Source organism: Copadichromis virginalis, linkage group LG19 (assembly GCF_057382275.1).
Source record: "Copadichromis virginalis isolate Kocher_CV1m ecotype Utaka linkage group LG19, C_Virginalis_male_GT1.1, whole genome shotgun sequence".
NCBI classification, from domain to species: Eukaryota; Metazoa; Chordata; class Actinopteri; order Cichliformes; family Cichlidae; genus Copadichromis; species Copadichromis virginalis.
Window position 1 is genome coordinate 20,995,893 of NC_140636.1, and position 17,682 is coordinate 21,013,574.

At 38.8% G+C, this 17,682-nt stretch overlaps 2 protein-coding genes across 4 annotated transcripts in view; one reads left to right on the forward strand and one right to left on the reverse strand.

Moving 5' to 3' along the window:
* Nucleotides 1-3,687: 3,687 nt before the first annotated feature.
* mrpl33 (mitochondrial ribosomal protein L33) lies at nucleotides 3,688-7,074 on the forward strand. 3 transcript variants are annotated; one of them, XM_085441022.1, is made up of 5 exons: nucleotides 3,688-3,825; nucleotides 4,338-4,356; nucleotides 4,660-4,761; nucleotides 5,871-5,977; nucleotides 6,704-7,074. In XM_085441022.1, exons 1-5 carry the CDS (start codon nucleotides 3,804-3,806, stop codon nucleotides 6,751-6,753), a joined length of 300 nt encoding a protein of 99 aa, XP_085297148.1. In that variant the 5' UTR covers nucleotides 3,688-3,803; the 3' UTR covers nucleotides 6,754-7,074. The 3 variants fall into 3 exon arrangements, with proteins under 3 accessions (XP_085297148.1, XP_085297149.1, XP_085297147.1); XM_085441023.1 differs by lacking the exon at nucleotides 4,660-4,761 and having other exon boundaries at nucleotides 3,695-3,825; XM_085441021.1 differs by lacking the exons at nucleotides 3,688-3,825; nucleotides 4,338-4,356 and having other exon boundaries at nucleotides 4,383-4,761.
* rbks (ribokinase) overlaps nucleotides 6,737-17,682 on the reverse strand; it is a 52,727-nt gene continuing 41,781 nt past the window's right edge. Inside the window, exon 9 of the mRNA XM_085441020.1 lies at nucleotides 6,737-7,369. Within this exon, the coding sequence (XP_085297146.1) occupies nucleotides 7,190-7,369 (180 nt within the window). The 3' untranslated portion in view covers nucleotides 6,737-7,189. The remainder of the gene's footprint in view (nucleotides 7,370-17,682) is intronic.

A 17,682-nucleotide genomic window follows, 5' to 3' on the forward strand; every position in this document is an offset into this window, starting at 1 on the left:
GCAAAAACAGACTCGGGGGGGGAGTCAGGACTAAGCATAAACTCACTGGATACCTCACTATGCACACTTTGCTAGTATTGTGCTGGACCCCCCCCCCCCCCCCCCCTTTTTTTTTTTTTTTTTTGGTCTTCAGAGCTGCCTTAAATCTTTGTGGCATCAATGATGTTGATTTGGGTCCAGTTGATGAGATTTGCCTGCTGTACATTCATGATGTTTTTTTTCTTGTTCCACCACATCTCAAAGGTGCTCTATTAAACTGAGATCTGCTGCCTGTCGAGTTAATTTGAGAGCAGTGAACTCTGTCATGTTCAATAAACCAGTTTGAGATGATTAGAATTTTATGAAATGGCATATTATCCTGCTGGGACCAGCCTATCTAGCGTATAAATCATGCTCAGTTGGCACTAAGTGGCACATTGTGCCAGGAAAATATTCCCCAGACCATTATACCACCACCTGCCTGAATCATTGATACAATATAGGGTATTTTTATATTTGTCCAGAGATAAAACTCAAAACTACAAGCCCCACAGAAACCCCATCTAATTGTTTTCTGGGGTTAGCCAATTAGAATAAGATTAACTTAAAATGGAAGGAGCTAAAGTTTTTCTGTTTGTTTGTTTTTTAACAGAGGATGAACTGAGGTGCCACACCAAGTGCAGTATAAAAATAAGGATTATTTTGAATTCTCAGTCAAGCAAAGCTGCCCTATGGGAGTTGAAGAACTAAGTATAAATCATTATTATGCATTGGGATTAAATACCATTGTGTTTTTTTCTCATGCGTACTTGCATTTCTATAGTTTGACAAAGAATAAAACATTTCGAAAGAAGCTCTTGTTTATTCTGCATGGGACAATGTGTTTTTAATTGCAAGAAGAAGGCACATCTTAAATAACCATAAGAGAATTGGAGCAGCACCAACCCAGCATTGCTGCCAGTGAGTGCACAATATGAAATACAATATATGAAATTCACCTGCTCACAATAATAATGTTAGATCCAGAATAGTGGAGGCCAATTACTCTTGTTTGAGAAAATAGCATTTTGTTTTTCATTTTTAAGGGAAAGGGTACCATTAATTCTGGTAACTTAATATTGAAAATAGCCAGGTTCTCAGTCAGACTAGCTGAATGTACTGTGCAAATAAGTGTTGCATATAGTCTGTGAAAAGAGCTTGTTATTTGCAGAGAGGAGGAAACTGGAAACCAAGCAAGCAACACCTGAAAGAAGCAGAAAAGGAAAAAAACAAACCCACAATAAAACCCAAAGGAAGTGGTGTTTTTGTTTTTGTTTTTTAATCTCATTCTCTAGCATTGAAATAAACACTGTTTTGAACATGAGATATACTTTAAGCAGAGTTAGCAAAAGTTCAGACACTCTGTACTTAAGTAGAAGTACAAATATTGCTGTTAAAAATACTCCCGTAAAATTAAGCAAAATAAATTGATATTTTCTATTTCCAAAACTGTAGAACATAGGTGTTAAACTCTGGCCCGCAAAGCCATACCAAATTACTATTAGAGCTGGCCTACTGGTATTATACAGCTAATATATATATTGTTTAGTATTAAGCTTTGCTTGTTCCATATTCAGTTTTTCAGCAAAACATGTTTGAGTCCATAAGAAAAGATTCATTCTTGTGTCTGGAGGAAGATTTTTTTTTTTTTTTTCAATAAATATTAATGTTAGCCCACGACTTTGTTCCAGTTTTGAATTTTGGCCCACTTTGTATTTGAGTTTGACACCCCTGCTGTAGAGGGTGACTTTGCCTCTAAACAAAACAATGTGTGCAGTCAGGAATTCATGAGGTGGGGGAACCCTAAAACTGCTCACTGTGGGGAAAAGACTCATAATTCATAATAATTTCTATTGAGAGCTCCATTAGGTTTTCTTTGTGTACAGGCTGTGATCAGCTGACCTGTTGTTCTTTGTGGATGTACACAAATGAATTCAACAGCATGTCAGTAGTTCTGTCTGATTTCAGGGCTCTACACTGACAGCACACTGTTTATAGTAGACTGTATAAAGTTGGTATGAAGGTGGAATTAGGTCAGTAAGCATCATCAGCTAAAATTCAAATGAATCTCTGCTACACTTCATGTAACCTTACTCTGACCATGAAACCGCAGCCAATGTGCACCAGTCACGCACTGTTCTTTAATTTAAACCCATCACACTACAGCAAACTAACCTGTTTATCTTCCATTAACATGCAGAGGATTTTCATGCAACCTTTAAATAACAGTTAGTCTACCTCAGTTTGTTTAGCAGCATGTTTCACAACATGAAAAAATATATAACAATGTCACATGTACAGACCCAATATCTCATTTAAAAACACAAGGACTTACATGTACATTTCCAGTTTATCAGATCCCACTGAGCAGCCCTTACCTTTCAATCTAACCTCTCTTCTTCCTCTACTGTCCTGTCTTTCTTATCTTTCTCCATCTCTGAGTGAAGCTAGCTCTCTTTCATTTCTCTCCCTGTGAAATACAGCAGCTTGACCTTTGGCTGTGACAAATTACACAGGAACAGTTTGCGTGTTTGCTGATGTTTGTTGAGCTGATAAAACGCTGCATTTGATATGACCTGCCACTTAAAAAAAATGTTACTCCCTTTAAGCTCGCTCCTCCAGAATTAAAAAAAAAAAAAACACCGTCCCACTTTTAACCCCTGACTTTTGCACACGTTATCTCTTTTTATGCGAGAACAGGACTACCTTTCATGTCTTTCTGTTTAGGCTCAAATCGGTTTGATGTTTGAAGGCTCGCAATGATAAAATAATAACTCGACCCAAATGCGTTAAAGCAAAAGTAACGAGGCTGTTTTGAAAATGTCGAAAGTACAGATATTTGTTTAGAAATGTAGGGTGTAAAGGTAATAAGTAGTCAGAAAACAATACTTAAGTACTGATACATGAAAATTGTAGTTAAGTACAGTAACAGAGTATTTGCACTTTGTTTCTTCCCACCTCTGACTTTAAAACAGTAAAAAGGAAAATTCTAGTTATGGGAAAACACATTATTGCCATAATAGGTTTGTTAAATTTTAAACAATGAATAGAAATAAAACAATTAAATTAAATTAAATTAAATTGGAACATTTGAGCTCAGCATGGTTGAAATATTCTGGGGAAAAAAACACTCAGAAATATTGGGATTAAAGTTAATATATTCACTGTAAATCAAATCAAAAGGCAAAAGATCAGGTATAAATGCACAATTAATGCCACTTTACATTTTTTATTTATTTAATTTACCCACAAGTAGATAAATTTATATCAGATTTGAATTAGTTAAGACGAATTTGAAACTACTCATTATACCAGAGTAAACATGATATGTCAGATTTTTGTCCGTTTCTGATCATCTGTATCAACTTTATCCTTTGAATTATTATCAGTTTATTACCTGTGGCAAACGTTTTTAAGGGAGATTTATGATAGCAAATTAGGAGAATTATATGTTAAATGAATAGACTATCATTATCTAGAGAAATCCTGAGTTTCATGGATTGAAGTTTCTTAAGAAAACACACATTGCCTCAGATAGTATTAAAAATTGTTGTTTCAAATGTACATTTTGATCTTGGATGTTTTTTTCTCTGGTATATATAATAATTAAAAAACACACACGTATGAAAAGAGCACCAGCCTACAGTTCGTTTTTAGTGGAATACGCTTTTAAGGTGACTCGGAAGTGTTTCTATTTACACCGGATATCGAGCTTGTCAATGTGACCTGCCGTTACTCGCACACAGTTATGTTTTAATAGACGCGATTAGATAAACACTTAGAAAATGTTTCTCACCACAGTAAACTGTAAGTATTTTATTCTCTTAAATCTTGTCTTCAAACAGCACGACGCATGCGTACTTAGAGCTCTCCCAATACGCTGTTGTGGGGTTAGCTGATGCTAAAACGTGAGCTGCTCTTAAAATATACGTCTGTTCATGTGGGCAGTCACTGTGAAATATTTTATAATAAATTTATTTCACACGTTTCAGTGGTTTTGGGTTTTAGAGAGATAGATTTAGCTTCTGGATAGTACAGCAGTATGTGTTCAGTGTCCATTCACTGGGCTTTGTAAGTGCGGAAATCTCAGAAAGCACCTGTGCTACTCGAGAGGTAGTTTTTCTTTTCATTTAGATGTGTAGGAGAGTCTTTGAGTTTTCAGCAGATACTTGCACACAACCTTAACAGCTTTAAGGACTTTCTGGGGCTGGTGTTGGCGTGCTGTTAGCAAGTTTCCACTAAAATCCCGTTGCTCTGAGTGCTGCTGAACGATATCTGTTGGATTCACCTGCATAAGATTCTTTCTTTTCTTTTTACAGTGGCGAAGGCAAAATCCAAGTAAGTGCACTGGCTGATTCTTTGAAAGTCTAGTCAATAGGCCTCATTCACACATGAAGCATAAGGCTGTGCGTAAACCGTGCATACTGAGGATTTACGCGTAAATTTCTGTTTCATTAAAATAATCTTAACTGAATTTGCACTTCGGAGTACAGATGTACCTTTCCTTTACGTCATGGAAACGAACACGTGATGAAAGCCGGGCTGTCTTAGAGCATTTAAACAAACATCTTTACACTTAATGCTATTACTTATCCACATGTTGGATCCCATCCCTAATCCAACTCTAACCATTTGTCCAAGTCGAGGTCAGGCAGGAGTCTCGTGGGATGTGATGTTTGTAGACGGCATTGTAATCTGTACTGGGAGTAGAAAGCAGATGGAAGAACGTCTGGACAGTTGGAGGTATGCTCTGGAGAAAAGAGGAATGAAAGTCAGTAGAACACGTGTAAGTGAGAGCAAGACAGGTGTAACAGTGAAACTACAAAGAGAAGAGGTGGTGAAGGCGGATGAGTTTAAATACTTGGGCTCAGCCATCCTAAGTAATGGGCAGTGCAGAAGAGAGTGCAGGCAGGGTGCAGTGTCAGGGATAATTTCTTATATATCATTTTTTTAGCCACAGGGACCGGAAAGTTTACAAGATGATAGGTTCGATGTATGGTTTGGAGACAGTGGCACTAACGAACAAAATAGAAGGCTGAGCAGGAGGTGGCATTATTTAAGATGGGAGTGGCCATGATGGACAAGATTAGACATGAGTACATCAGAGGGACAGCTCAAGTTAAGTGGTTTGAAGACAAGGTTAAAGAAGCAAGCCTGAGATGGTTTGAATGGGCAGAGGAAAGCTGGCAAATACACTGGATAAAGGATGTAAAGTATGGAGTTGCCAGGCAGGAAGAAAAAGAGGACTACTACAGAGAAAATTCATAGATGTAATGATGGTGGACCCTAAAGGGAGCAACCAAAAGAAGAAGAGCACTACTAATATGAATTTTTATTATTATTAGTCATTTCATCTTGGTCATTAGTTACAGGTATCCAGAATAAGATAAGCAAAAAGTTTCTCAGAATTGAATAACGAACTGTAAGGAATTCAGGGTTTGACATGAGCACAGGGCCGGTATAACTGTACGTCAGGCAAGTTGCTTCTCCAGGTGCTGACTTTGTTTCCACCTGTCACAGCAAACTGGTTAAAGCCACCCTCACTGAAGAATATTTTTCTCTTGTTTTGTCATTTTAAAGAAAGCATGTGATATTTCTGAAGCAGAGAGTCTATTATTGTGTGACTATTAAGGTGGTTTCCTCCTGTGACACTAACCCTTTCTACTTCAGTTGTGCTGATTGCAGGTAGTGCACACAAACCTGACGGGTTAGAATAATCCAGTGCACAAATCCAACGCTAATTTTGTGCAGAGGTTAAGAACATTTCTGCACGTGCACCCGTGAATGAGGCCTGTTGTTAGTGTTTCGTGTTGAAATGGCAGTCACCTCTCTGTGTGTTGCTTACCTGTCAGGACCATCCTGGTGCAGATGGTGAGTGCTGCAGGGACCGGATACTTCTTCAACACAAAGAGGAACCGACTCAGAGACAAACTGGTGCTGCGCAAACACGATCCATTTGGTAAGAGCCGTGTGAGGACAACTATGACACACAAATACTCATTAAAGCAAAATCCATATAACCCAGGATATCTTTTCCTTGTCTGGCTTCACTTATTCAAGCGGCAGCAAGCAGGCTAAGCAGTCACATGAAGGTGTTGGCACTTTAATAAATCACTACTTGAAAAGTGAACCCAGGGTTTCCCAATCGACCTTTGAGCACACAACAGTATATGATTGTTTTTCTTTTAACTTGGAAACTATTTGTATTTAAACATGTGGTGTGATCAAAACATTCTTCCCAAAGTGAAAAGCCGTACCTGATTCTAAATTTGGCAAACCTCCAGTTCAAGATTATCTTCTCGGGCATATCCAGAAAGCTTCAATTGTTGCTGCTATTTTTAGAGATGTCCTTGGCTGTCCTGTTCTGACCATTTTCACTGAGAGTTTCATCATGACCTCACTGTGCTCACAATTTTGACACACTGGAGGGGATACAAACAAAAGTACAGGGGGACAAATATAATTTGACTTCTGCTGAGTGATCCAAACTGTCCAAGCGTAGCACCTGGAATAATGACCTGGAATAGATTAGTCCAATTTAAAATCAGCTAAGGATTCAAATTTATGGTGGACCTGTTTTCAGAACGTGTTGGTCACACCTTCTGTTCACCCCAGTGAAATAAACAAAACCCATATTTGGAGTGACCCTTGACTTCCACCTACTTTCTGCTTTTTGTCTTTTTAGTGAACAAGCACGTCCTGTTTTTTGAGAAGAGGAAGATCAGATCGATTTAACCGCAGCACACCGACACACACAGATGGACAAAATGAACTTGCAGAGGTTTAAAGGCATCGTTTTTATTGCCGGGGATGGTACAGCGGGTTAATCTGGTTGACGTGTTTATCAGAGGATTTCTTCCTGGATGGATAAAAGTGGAACTCCAGGCTTGAACAAAAGAGACTTGAAACCAGAAAAGTGATGTTATGTAAGGGGACCACCGCTGCCATGATCTGAAGCTGTTCATTGGTTCAAAATAATTATTTAATCGGGTGAATGTACTTTGTGAAACATTTGTTGTGGTTAATTCAAATTAAATAATCTCAATGATTGACTTATCTTTAATGGTAATCAATTTTAAGCTATCTTCAGCAGCAAATTTTCATAAGAACATTTAGTGTTGAGTCTTTCTGACCCCATTCAGATGTGGTCCCTTAACATCAGGGTCTACTGCTACTCTTGGAAGTATTCATTTGGGAGGTCCCGTCTGTACGGAAAAGACGTCTGCGTGCCGATTTCCCGCACGCTCACCCCTGCCACCAGATTGGCTCTGCGGGCCATCTCCTCCAGAGGCATGTGTGGGTGGTTGGCCATGTAAAATGCCAGTGCTCCAATGAAGCTATCACCAGCACCCTGAGAAGAAATAAAACAACAATGCATTGTTAAGGGGACCTTATTTTCAAACAGGTGGCAGTTAAATACAGACAAAATTTCAAGTAATGAGGTCAGCGTATGTGAAGCCAGGTTTAGACAGTTTTTTCTCTTGGCTCTATATTTTACATAGTGACATTTATGAGGGGCAGCCAATCAGAAGAAAGATTGCTCAAGGCAGCATGGAAGAGCGCTAAAACAGGTCATTTCATGCAGAGGATGAACTGAGCTGCACTGTAGCTCAGTATTACATTTGAATATTTTGAACTCTGAATCATGCAAAGCTACTGCAATTGAGTCCAGTATTAAAAAACAGGAATCTAAAAATTAATAAAATCAGTCTACAATCTATATGGCACAATATACCAAATAAATTATGCAATTTCAATCCCTTTTATTTCATTTGTTATGCAACCTGGTTAAATAATAAAATACTGGCATCTCGGGCAGATTTCCCCAGATTTCTTTTTGGGGAAAAAATTTGGGTTTTTCATCAGATTTCATTACCACAGATATGTCGCATACACTCTGGGGCTCCTTCATTAACACCACCCCTCATATCTAAATGTATTAACCTGAACTCTTTTCATTTAAAAGTGTATATACTCATTTTTGGTTCCCTTTTGGTCTGAGCTACTTTTTTTAAATTTTTTTATTAGTATAAGCTGTGGATTTTTACCATCTATCATCACTACTTACTTGCTTTTTCTGCCATTTATCCATCACTGTTAACAATTTAACCTCCTTAGAAATTACTTTTAGCAGTACTGCTAATGGCATTTCAGGCTATTTACAGGCCCATAAAAAGGGCCTTAAAAGGTAATAGACTTTTAAAGGTTCAAATTACATCACAGCATTGGTTTACAGTTTTAAGATTTGCATTAGGTTACTGAACAACTACAGCTTTGTCTAAAAAAGAATTCTTAAAAAGGGAATAATCACCCACAGTATTCATGTTAACTGACAATATTCAGTAAATATTCTGGCATGAAATTATGCTGACACTGACTTGTGTAAGATAGAGAAAAATATTATATTATTTAATCGAAGAAACATGTTACCTGTCACTTTGTGTTAAGTTGTCCCAAATTATCTGAGTGTTTGTTACCAAAGAGCCAGACTTTATGAGAAACTTTCAAAGTTTTTGTTTGGACATTGGCTTCTTTTACTCATTTTCTGTGAATTCCTCGTCATTTCCGAAGAATGAATATATATTTAAAAAGCCACTTAATAGATCTATGAATCATTCAAACAGGAAAAAGGCTCCTAACTCAAGGGATGAATCACTGTTGTGTCTACGCACAACCGACAATTTAACAAAAAAAACCTTATTTTAAATTTTATCTTAGTTACTAACAACTTGTAACAAAAACACATAATTTGTTCCCATGTCTTTAGTTGAATCTACAAAAAAGGCCAAACATTAAAAATAAAAATAACTGGGCTCTTAGTTAAAAACATGGCATATATTTGCATGGTGTGTCCAGACTAGACAAGTGGAGGACAAAAGCAGTAGCATGCATAAAAAAATTCTACAATAGATGAACAGTTAAGCTATATCCTTGAAAAGAAAGCTAGCAAAGACCTTCAGATGATCTGTCAGTGGAACTTAAGGAAGTGAAATGGGAAGAAAACATTGGACTGAAAATCAGAGGGATCAGGTCTTTTGAATTGTATTTCTGTGTATTTTTGCACATGCATCATTCTCAGTGTCAGATTTCTAATTTTTCAGGCAAAATATTAAGAAATGAGCCTAGCTCAAGACTTGCACAGTACCATATTCTTACATCCAGCTGACAGTTTATCAGTTATTAACGGTCTTAATCACTTATTTGTGACAGCTTAATATTCCACTACTTTTATCTTTTAGTCCACTAAACAATGGCTGATTCTTTACAGAAATATTTTATCTATTTATCCATACTTACCCCTAACTGAACCTTTATAATTGTAGCCTGACTTTAAAAGGGGACTACAGCTTTTCTCTACTAAGCATTTTAATATTTTGAAACACATTTTAGTTTTTCACTTCTACTGCTTATTCTTCTATTTTTTTTAGCACACATTATTATTATTATTATTTTAATATATATTAGTTGTGTTAATCTTTCCAAGGTCCCCCAGCTACTACTGAAGTAACCTTTTGGAGTAGCTGTAACCCTGGACTATTGTCCCAGTCAACAATTCCTGAAAACATGAAAGCTGGAGGGGAAAAAAAGTCAATTTAAAATATTTGAATTTTTTTCAAATATTTTTCCTAAAATGCTTCTTTCTGGGGGTTTTTAAATTATTATTATTTTAGAGAGAACATGAAACACACTTAAAAGACGAGGGGAAGCTTCATGTCTAAATTCACTAAGCTGCCAACAGTAGGGGGTGCTGTGGCATTTTCCAGCTGTTTGACTTGTACTGCTGCCTGCAACTAGTTTGAAATGACTTACTGGTTTGCCCTGTGTGAAAGTGTTTCTGTCAACTCTAACAAAACATCAGCATTAAGGGCTTTAATCGGTTTCACATAAAACCAGCAAAGTCATAAATCTGGCACTCGTGAAATGCCTAAAATGTGATCTGTTTCCCAACATCCTTTAAGGATGTTAAGTGTTTTATCATCTGATCAAATGACTACAGAAAGAAAAGCCAGCTTTCACTAATTGTTTTAAAAAGTCAGCTGAGTAACACGCGGCTGCCTCCTAACCTAACTGCCAGCAGCTCTGGTGTTTGGTTATTACCAGGAGCACATAAATCAAACCCTCATCTATTGATAAAGAAGGAATGTGCTGTGTACGCCCTGGAGGGGTGGTTTGCTGGGACGGGATGTCTAGAAGGGGTTTGTGTGTATGTGTGGGGGGGCTCACTGATGGGAAAAAGCACACTGGTATGTGGCGACATGCTCATGTTTAACCACAAATGGCCCCCCGACGCTGGTTCACACAAGCCCGCTCCATTACTCATCACATCGGCGCTCAAAAGACTTCATTGCACTCTCTACTGAGCATCTCTGTGAGCCTCCCCTGCTCATCCTCCAACTGCAAAGTAATGCTTTTGTCAAAGTGATGATTCAGTGGCATGGCGCAAAAACAAAAACCCCCAGCAACCCCCAAAATAACACTTCTGATTTGACCGTTACTGCACCTCTCCCTCCAGGCTCTTGCCTCTGGTGTGACTCCTGGACGGCAGAGATGCTGGAAAGAGTGAGATCAGAGATGAAACATTTCACAGGCCTGCTGGATTTCCATGTTTAAACCCTTGGCGTGTTTATGTCTCCTGTCTGGTAGCTGGGCTGGGTTACAGTGAAGCCTGCGTTTGGAACTGAAGCTTTGGTGGAGTGGCTCCACTGGTTTGACTCTGGCCCGTCTCCCAGTTAACATGTTGGGGTTGAGATGACTTTTGAGTGGGGATTGATGGTAGCAGCCAAAAGATTATGTGATAGAAACTGGAAGATTGCAGTCTTCATAGTCACAACAATAGATGATTATTTTTTAACCACAGGATGCTTCACATGATGACGTCCCAGTAATCCCTGCAAACACAGCCACCTCTGTCTTGTCACACTACAAAGAGGCTGGAACAAGTTTTAAATGAGCCAAATTCTTTATGAATGAAAAAAAAAGCCTTTAAATGCATTCCTTGACAGACAAAAGTGACGTAAAGTGGACCTATTTCTTTTTTCCTGATTGTTCCAAGTGTTACAAAGGACAATAGACCCACAGACTCCCATGTTAAAATGAGAAATAATACTTACAGCCTGGGATGAAATCTGATTTAGTCTCCTATTATAACACATGTACAAAAAGCGGGAAAAAGAATAGATTTTAGGGCAACTTAAAGCCAGGGGGTGTGGCAGCTTGTTTGACAGGCTTTAGAGTAGGGTTTGACAAACCCATTACATGTGTCACGTATATATATGCCACATGTAAAAACCAACATTTATCTACAGTTCAAGTTACATACATATCCAATATATATCCTACCATTTTAAAGGTAGGATATATACGGGCTTTTTATCTGCTACTGCAGTTTCCAACAAAGGAATAACCTCGGCAACCAAAAACTGCAGTTCCGCCAATGGCCACCTGTGGCTGACTCTAAAAGCGAGTCCAACCCATAGACTCCTGTTAAAACGCTCATCTTTACAGCAACAGTAAACATGAATGCAGCCTGATGCACAAAATTACTTTAGTAGATAAAGCTCTTTTTATGTGGGAAGTTGGCTGTATGGGGCTGAATTTACTTATAATAATTTAGATTTTGTTAGGGCTTAAAGTCAGAGGTGTCAATACAGGCACCTGTCTGCTGGTTGGAGGCACTAATTGAAGGCACTGACACAGAGTGTTGAACTGATTTAATGCCTTTTTGGAGCATCTTTATTTGAATTATCTGACTAATATCACTTCCTGTATAGTATAAACAGTCTTAAGAAGTTTTTGCTTCATTTTGGGTGAGTAAAATTGTACAATACTTTATTAGTCTACACATTGAAATACACTGAGGTGTTGCTTGCCTGGTTTTCAATATCCTGCACTTTGAACCTAACAAGCTCCTTGCCACAGAACACTCAACACTCTTTTTCACAGTAAAGTCAGCCATTCTGACCTGTGACTGAGAAGCTGGCTCTTTAACAGTAGGAGGGATTCATAACGACATGGCCAGAATTATTGGTACCCCTCCAATTTAGAAAGAAAAAAAACACAACTTTCTCTGGTGACAGTGATCATGGTCCACCATTCTGAATGATCCAGAGCTTACATTTTATTTGAAAAAAGGCAACAAATGAAAAGGGCACATGACGTATTTGTAGCATTAATTCAATGAGCAATCCAGCCTCAAAAGCCTGAGGCTTTAAAAAGTAGCTGTGCATGCTTTAAATAACGTCTACGATTCCACTGCACATTTTCAATTTGGTTGCAAGAAAAGAAACGTATAAAATCAAAAGTTTATATGTTTAACTGAAGTGAAAAACCTCCATGTGTTTATCTTAATGCACTAATAGTGCGTATTGCATTTTGCATTGCAGGATATCTTAATATATTTATAAAAGGAAGCATTTTGAGGGAAACTGAGCGTGTAGAGAACAAAAAAATTTAATTTGTAGGCTTTAATTCAACGATTAAATCAGTTAATAGAATAGTTATATGATGAGGCAATAAAACTTCACTTTTCCGGTCCAAACTTCAGCTCACTTGCTTGTACAATTGCCCAACCTTTCTGTGTCTTACTAACATCTCTGTCCCTGAGACTGGCATGTGACGCTACTGGATCAGGCGAATGAAGCTCAACAAGTTTGACAAGCGCTCCCCCCTTCAGCTTCGCTGCCGCTGCCCTCGACACACTTTGGTGAAGGTTAGATCTGGAGGCCCGTCAATCAAGTGACACAAGCGCTCGCCGTGGATGAGCTGTGATGTTCTCGTTGCTCGGCCCCCTGCCCACTGTGCCTTGACCTCCACGCCATTCCTCTGCCTGTTCTCCACTGATACTCACACTGAAGTTAGAAATCAGGGTGGCAGACACATCTGTAAGAAGCTCACCAAATTAAAAAAGTGGAACTTCTCTATTGTTGTTTTTGTGGGGAGCCAGCATGATGTAAATATATATAACTTTACAATGGGTCAATGGGAAATGGGAAATGGAAAAGGAAGTAAATGAAGTTGCGTGAGATCAAATCCTCAAAATAAAAGAATAAATTGACAGATAAATGGAAACAGTGACACCTCACAGTAAATAACAGTCGGCACTTTTCAATTCATGTTATTTTTCCAGCAATTTTGAGCCTTCATGGCTTCATACAGGAGATAATCACATTACATTTTCAGCGCTGAGAAATACAACAATTATTTTGACCAAGAAGGAGTTATTACTGCAAGATAAGCCTAGTGTCAAACTGCAGGTAAAAAGGAGACCTTTCAAATGCTGTAACTTGTGATGACCAGACACCTATCCCACAATAAAGTTTTCTCCGGTGGAGACAGATAAAACATCCAAGACTACTATTGTGACACATACACACACACACACACACACACACACACACACACACATATATATATGTACACACACATATATATATATATATATATATATATATATATATATATATATATATATACACACACACACACACACATATATATATTTATATATATGAAAACCTTTCTGTTTCCTGCAAAAGTACTTTTATCTGACTGGCTGTCAGTGATAAAACTGAGAAATTACCTTGATTTGAAGCTTCATGCAGCATGAAGTACAAATGGTGTGTGTGTGTGTGTGTGTGTGTGTGTGTGTGTGTGTACTCGAGGAAAACACAGAGAAGAACAGCTGAATAGCTGCTAACTGCCACGGCTGCACAGACAAACAAAAGAGAGCATACAGAAACACAACAGTGTCCATCAACGAAAAATCCAAAGACAACAGCAGCGCCCACACGCTCTGATTGACAAGTGATCTTTGTCTAGTGAAGAGCGGCAGTGAATGCAAAAAACCAAAACACAAAACAAAAAAGAGAGCCTATAGAAAATGTAGATTTTACAGAGCCTGTCGTCTTATAGTCCACTGCACCCACTGACTGTTCGAGAATCTGCACCGAGCAACAGTATTTCTCACCCAGAGGCCCTCTGCTATAACAGATGGAGTTATTTGCAGTTAACTCCTGAAACCTACAGCTTTTGTCAATGAAAGGCACCCTGGGGAGAGCTAAGACTGGCTGAGGGGCAGTGATGACTCACAGAGGCTTCCACACCCGGAAGCTTCCAGTAAGACTCGCAGATCAAAAGCATGCTTAATTGGACCAGTTAGGGCCCCCTTGCATCTTTGATCCATCCGCAGCGCTTTGTCTTAGTCTTCAATCGACCTTTTGTGTGTTTAACACTTATCGACATGATTGAGCGTTTGCGGAGGTCTGGGCTAACATCTGGGTAGCCGAACAGCAGCTGGTGAAGCACGTGCACTCCATTAAAACATGGTGATGTGGCAGTTTTTTTTGCGTTGTGTCACACTGACCGGGAGTTTGCAGGGTCGAGGAATGCAGCGAAGAGAAGAGGAGGAGGTATTCTCTTACCTCGGCCTTCCAGGAAGGAATCGTGCAATTGCTCCCGGAGAAGACTGGGAATAATTTGAGTGTCCAGACCCACTGTACTGCTGTAATGTCTGGTTTAGACAGGACTGTCTACCACTCACCCTACACAGTGGACCTCCCGGAACAGTGGAAACTGAGGCCACCCAAGTCCTGCTGGAGCTCAATGTGCCTGTGTGTGTGTGTGTGTTTATATGTGTGCATTAAATCTCATCTTACTGTCCACACAAAACAGCCAAGGCTCTGATCTCAGCAAGGGGAAGCCTGTACTCAATTTCAGACAAAAGGGGGCACGGATGGATGAAGGATGAAGAAGCAGGATGGGGGAGACCCGCAGTAGATGAGTGTGTTTGCTTTGTTATTCATCCAGATTCACGGCCCTGACTCATCCCGTAGTGCTCTTCAGACAGCTGCACGAGGAGATGCTGATGAAATATTTACAAGCTACGTGATTTAGCAGCTGCATTAGCACTTCATTAACCAAACTCAATCAATCAATCTGACATAATCCAGCTGGGACAAGTTGAAATAAAGACAAAGATAGCGGTTTGGTACCGGTTCACGGCACCTGCGGCGCCTAGCTGAACAGTAGCTAAAATAGCGAGAAACCGCAAGTGACTCAGTTTGTTGGTAGCGTAGCTGAAAACTCTCAATCTGCAACAAAACTTCCCACTTGGAAGGCAATCTTTCTACAACATCTCTGTCACTACTGCTAGAAAGGGAGAAAGAGAGAGAAAAAAATCAAAGCAGTAATAACAGCCGATGTAATCATAACTAAGAGGCCTGTGTTACCAGAAGAGGCTCAGAAGAATAATGGTCTCAAAAACAACCTGTTGTTTTTTCCCTCTCGCCAGTAAAAACAAGAAAGAGTCTTACTGGAAGAGGGATTATGATGTCCAAAAAAGTTAAACACAACACAATTTATGGGCCCATCAAAGAGCAGGAGGGGTGTGTGTGTGTGTGTGTGTGTGTGTGTGAGAGAGAATGGGGGGGAGGCGTGCAGCAGGCCCGACCACAGCTTTCTGCTGACTGATGCAAGCTCAGGAGGTGAGTCATGGATGAAGAGGAGGGCTGGTGTGTAAGTGCTCCTGAGGGCTATTGGGGAGAGCGAAGGTTGTGAATAACGGGAGCTGTGTACTCCAAAAATGTGGGGACAAGCGGGAGGTCACAGCCCGTGCACACATGAAAGCGAGAGCTGTGTTTGTGAAATACCAAAAAGTGACCCTAGGATGACAAGTGAAGCCTCTTCGCAGCCTTTAATCCTCACTTTCACAACATCTGATTTGGCATTCATGTAAAGCTCAAATCACATGCTTGTTATAGCTTTTTTAACTGTACTGGTTGGAAACTGTGGCACAGTAAAAGTCCCCAGGGGGGGAAGTGTTGTGTAAGAGAACCCATTACACACAAACAATTAAACCTCTCCAGGTTCGATTAAAGCAAAGAGGTGATTAACACCACTGAGTGATGACGTATTTGGTCGGTAGAACACATTCACCACAAAACCCCCAGCGGCAGGAAATGCAAACATCGGCCCCAGGCTCGTGTGACGAAAACAAGCCGCAGAGGCCGGTGTGAAATGACTCAAGCAGCAATCCTTTAAAGATTGAAATCAGTTAGAGGAAACAGCCACTGGTCACCACATCCTCCGGTTATCTTAAACTGCTCTGGTTGAGTAAGAGAGCATCTGTAAGTTTGATGGAGGTTAGAGAAGCAGGACTTCACTCACTGATGATGCATGTGCAGAAGAAAGTGTGAGGAACTTCTGGGGTGTTTTTTCCCTCTCTTATTGATGTACATTACATGATATTTCTTACTGATAGAAGTGGGCTTGATTGCATAATTTTCCATTTGACATATTTTCTTTTGTTAATATGGAAAGAGCCTCTTGAGAACAAACACTACTTCTGAAATAAAGAATATATCCGGAAAAACACAGCTGAGGTTAGTGAGGTAGGTAGTGGTAGTGATCTGAGGTAGTGATCAGTACAACATAAAAGTAAATAGCATATTTTAAAGGATACCATGTATATAAAAGCAAATATTATGTATTTTTGTTTGTTTCCATACTTCTGTATGGTGTTATTTCCCATCATAATTTTATTTATAATTTTTGCAAGCTATTTTAACCATTTGGAAGCTTGTTTCTGCCACACGCAAAAAAATTGCCACGTTGATCCAAGTTAAAATTTCAAGTTATCTTGAAAATTTTGACTTACTCACAGAGCATCTTCAAATTTCAAATGACTTCTATGTACGCTGAAATTGTTCCATTATAATAAAATAACAATCAAAATGTATTCTAATTTCCAATTTTTTTATCCCTACTTTCAATCAATTGTTATTTTTTTGGTTATAATTGTTTATTTACTATTTTAACTTCCTATTTTAACTTGGTTAGCATTATATTAAACTTATAATTGTGACTACTTATCCAAACTGTTATGCTAATAATTTTGACAGCTAGCCACGGTTTTAGCCAACAGTTTTCCAACTTTTACTCATATTGTAGCTTGCTATTTTTTTACTGTTTGACTGTTTGTTTAGTTAAGAATTTTGTATTTGTTTATTTATACTTTGAATAAATTTTCATTTTTGTTATTTTTTAATTTTGGAGAGCTAAAACACTAAACTTTGCACAAACTGAAAATTGGCCAGTCTCAGCATCTCTTTGGTGTCTTTGGAAACTATAAAACTATTCTATATTTATATTTTGTATTATATTTTATTATTTATACTGTTATATAGTGGAACATGAGCTGTTGAGAAACTTCATTAAGACATGCACAAAGAAAAACTGTCAGTTTGCTTCTTAGTTTCACCGGATCCCACTCAAAAACAGAGTTGATGAAGGTAACACACCTATCATATATGCTTCATCTGTCAATGATGTACACTAACAGCAAGACCTGATATTGATCATCTAGAACGCTTTTTGATGTAGTTTGTGTTAGTATTAGTTGCACTATATATCTGCTTTCTTCTCTTGTTTGTTCTCTTGAGGTTTGTTCCTCTCATTTTGGACTAAAAGCTACAGTGAGCTACAGCACTAATTTCAGTAGATTGCAGCAAGACACACACACACATACAAACACACACACACACACACACACAAAACAAAAAACAGAGGAAGGCTGGAGTAAACCTGGGAAACTGAAAAAAAAATCAACTATTGAACACATTCTCTAAGGCAGTTGTTTTTCAGTTTTAATAGTCTTCTTGATATTTT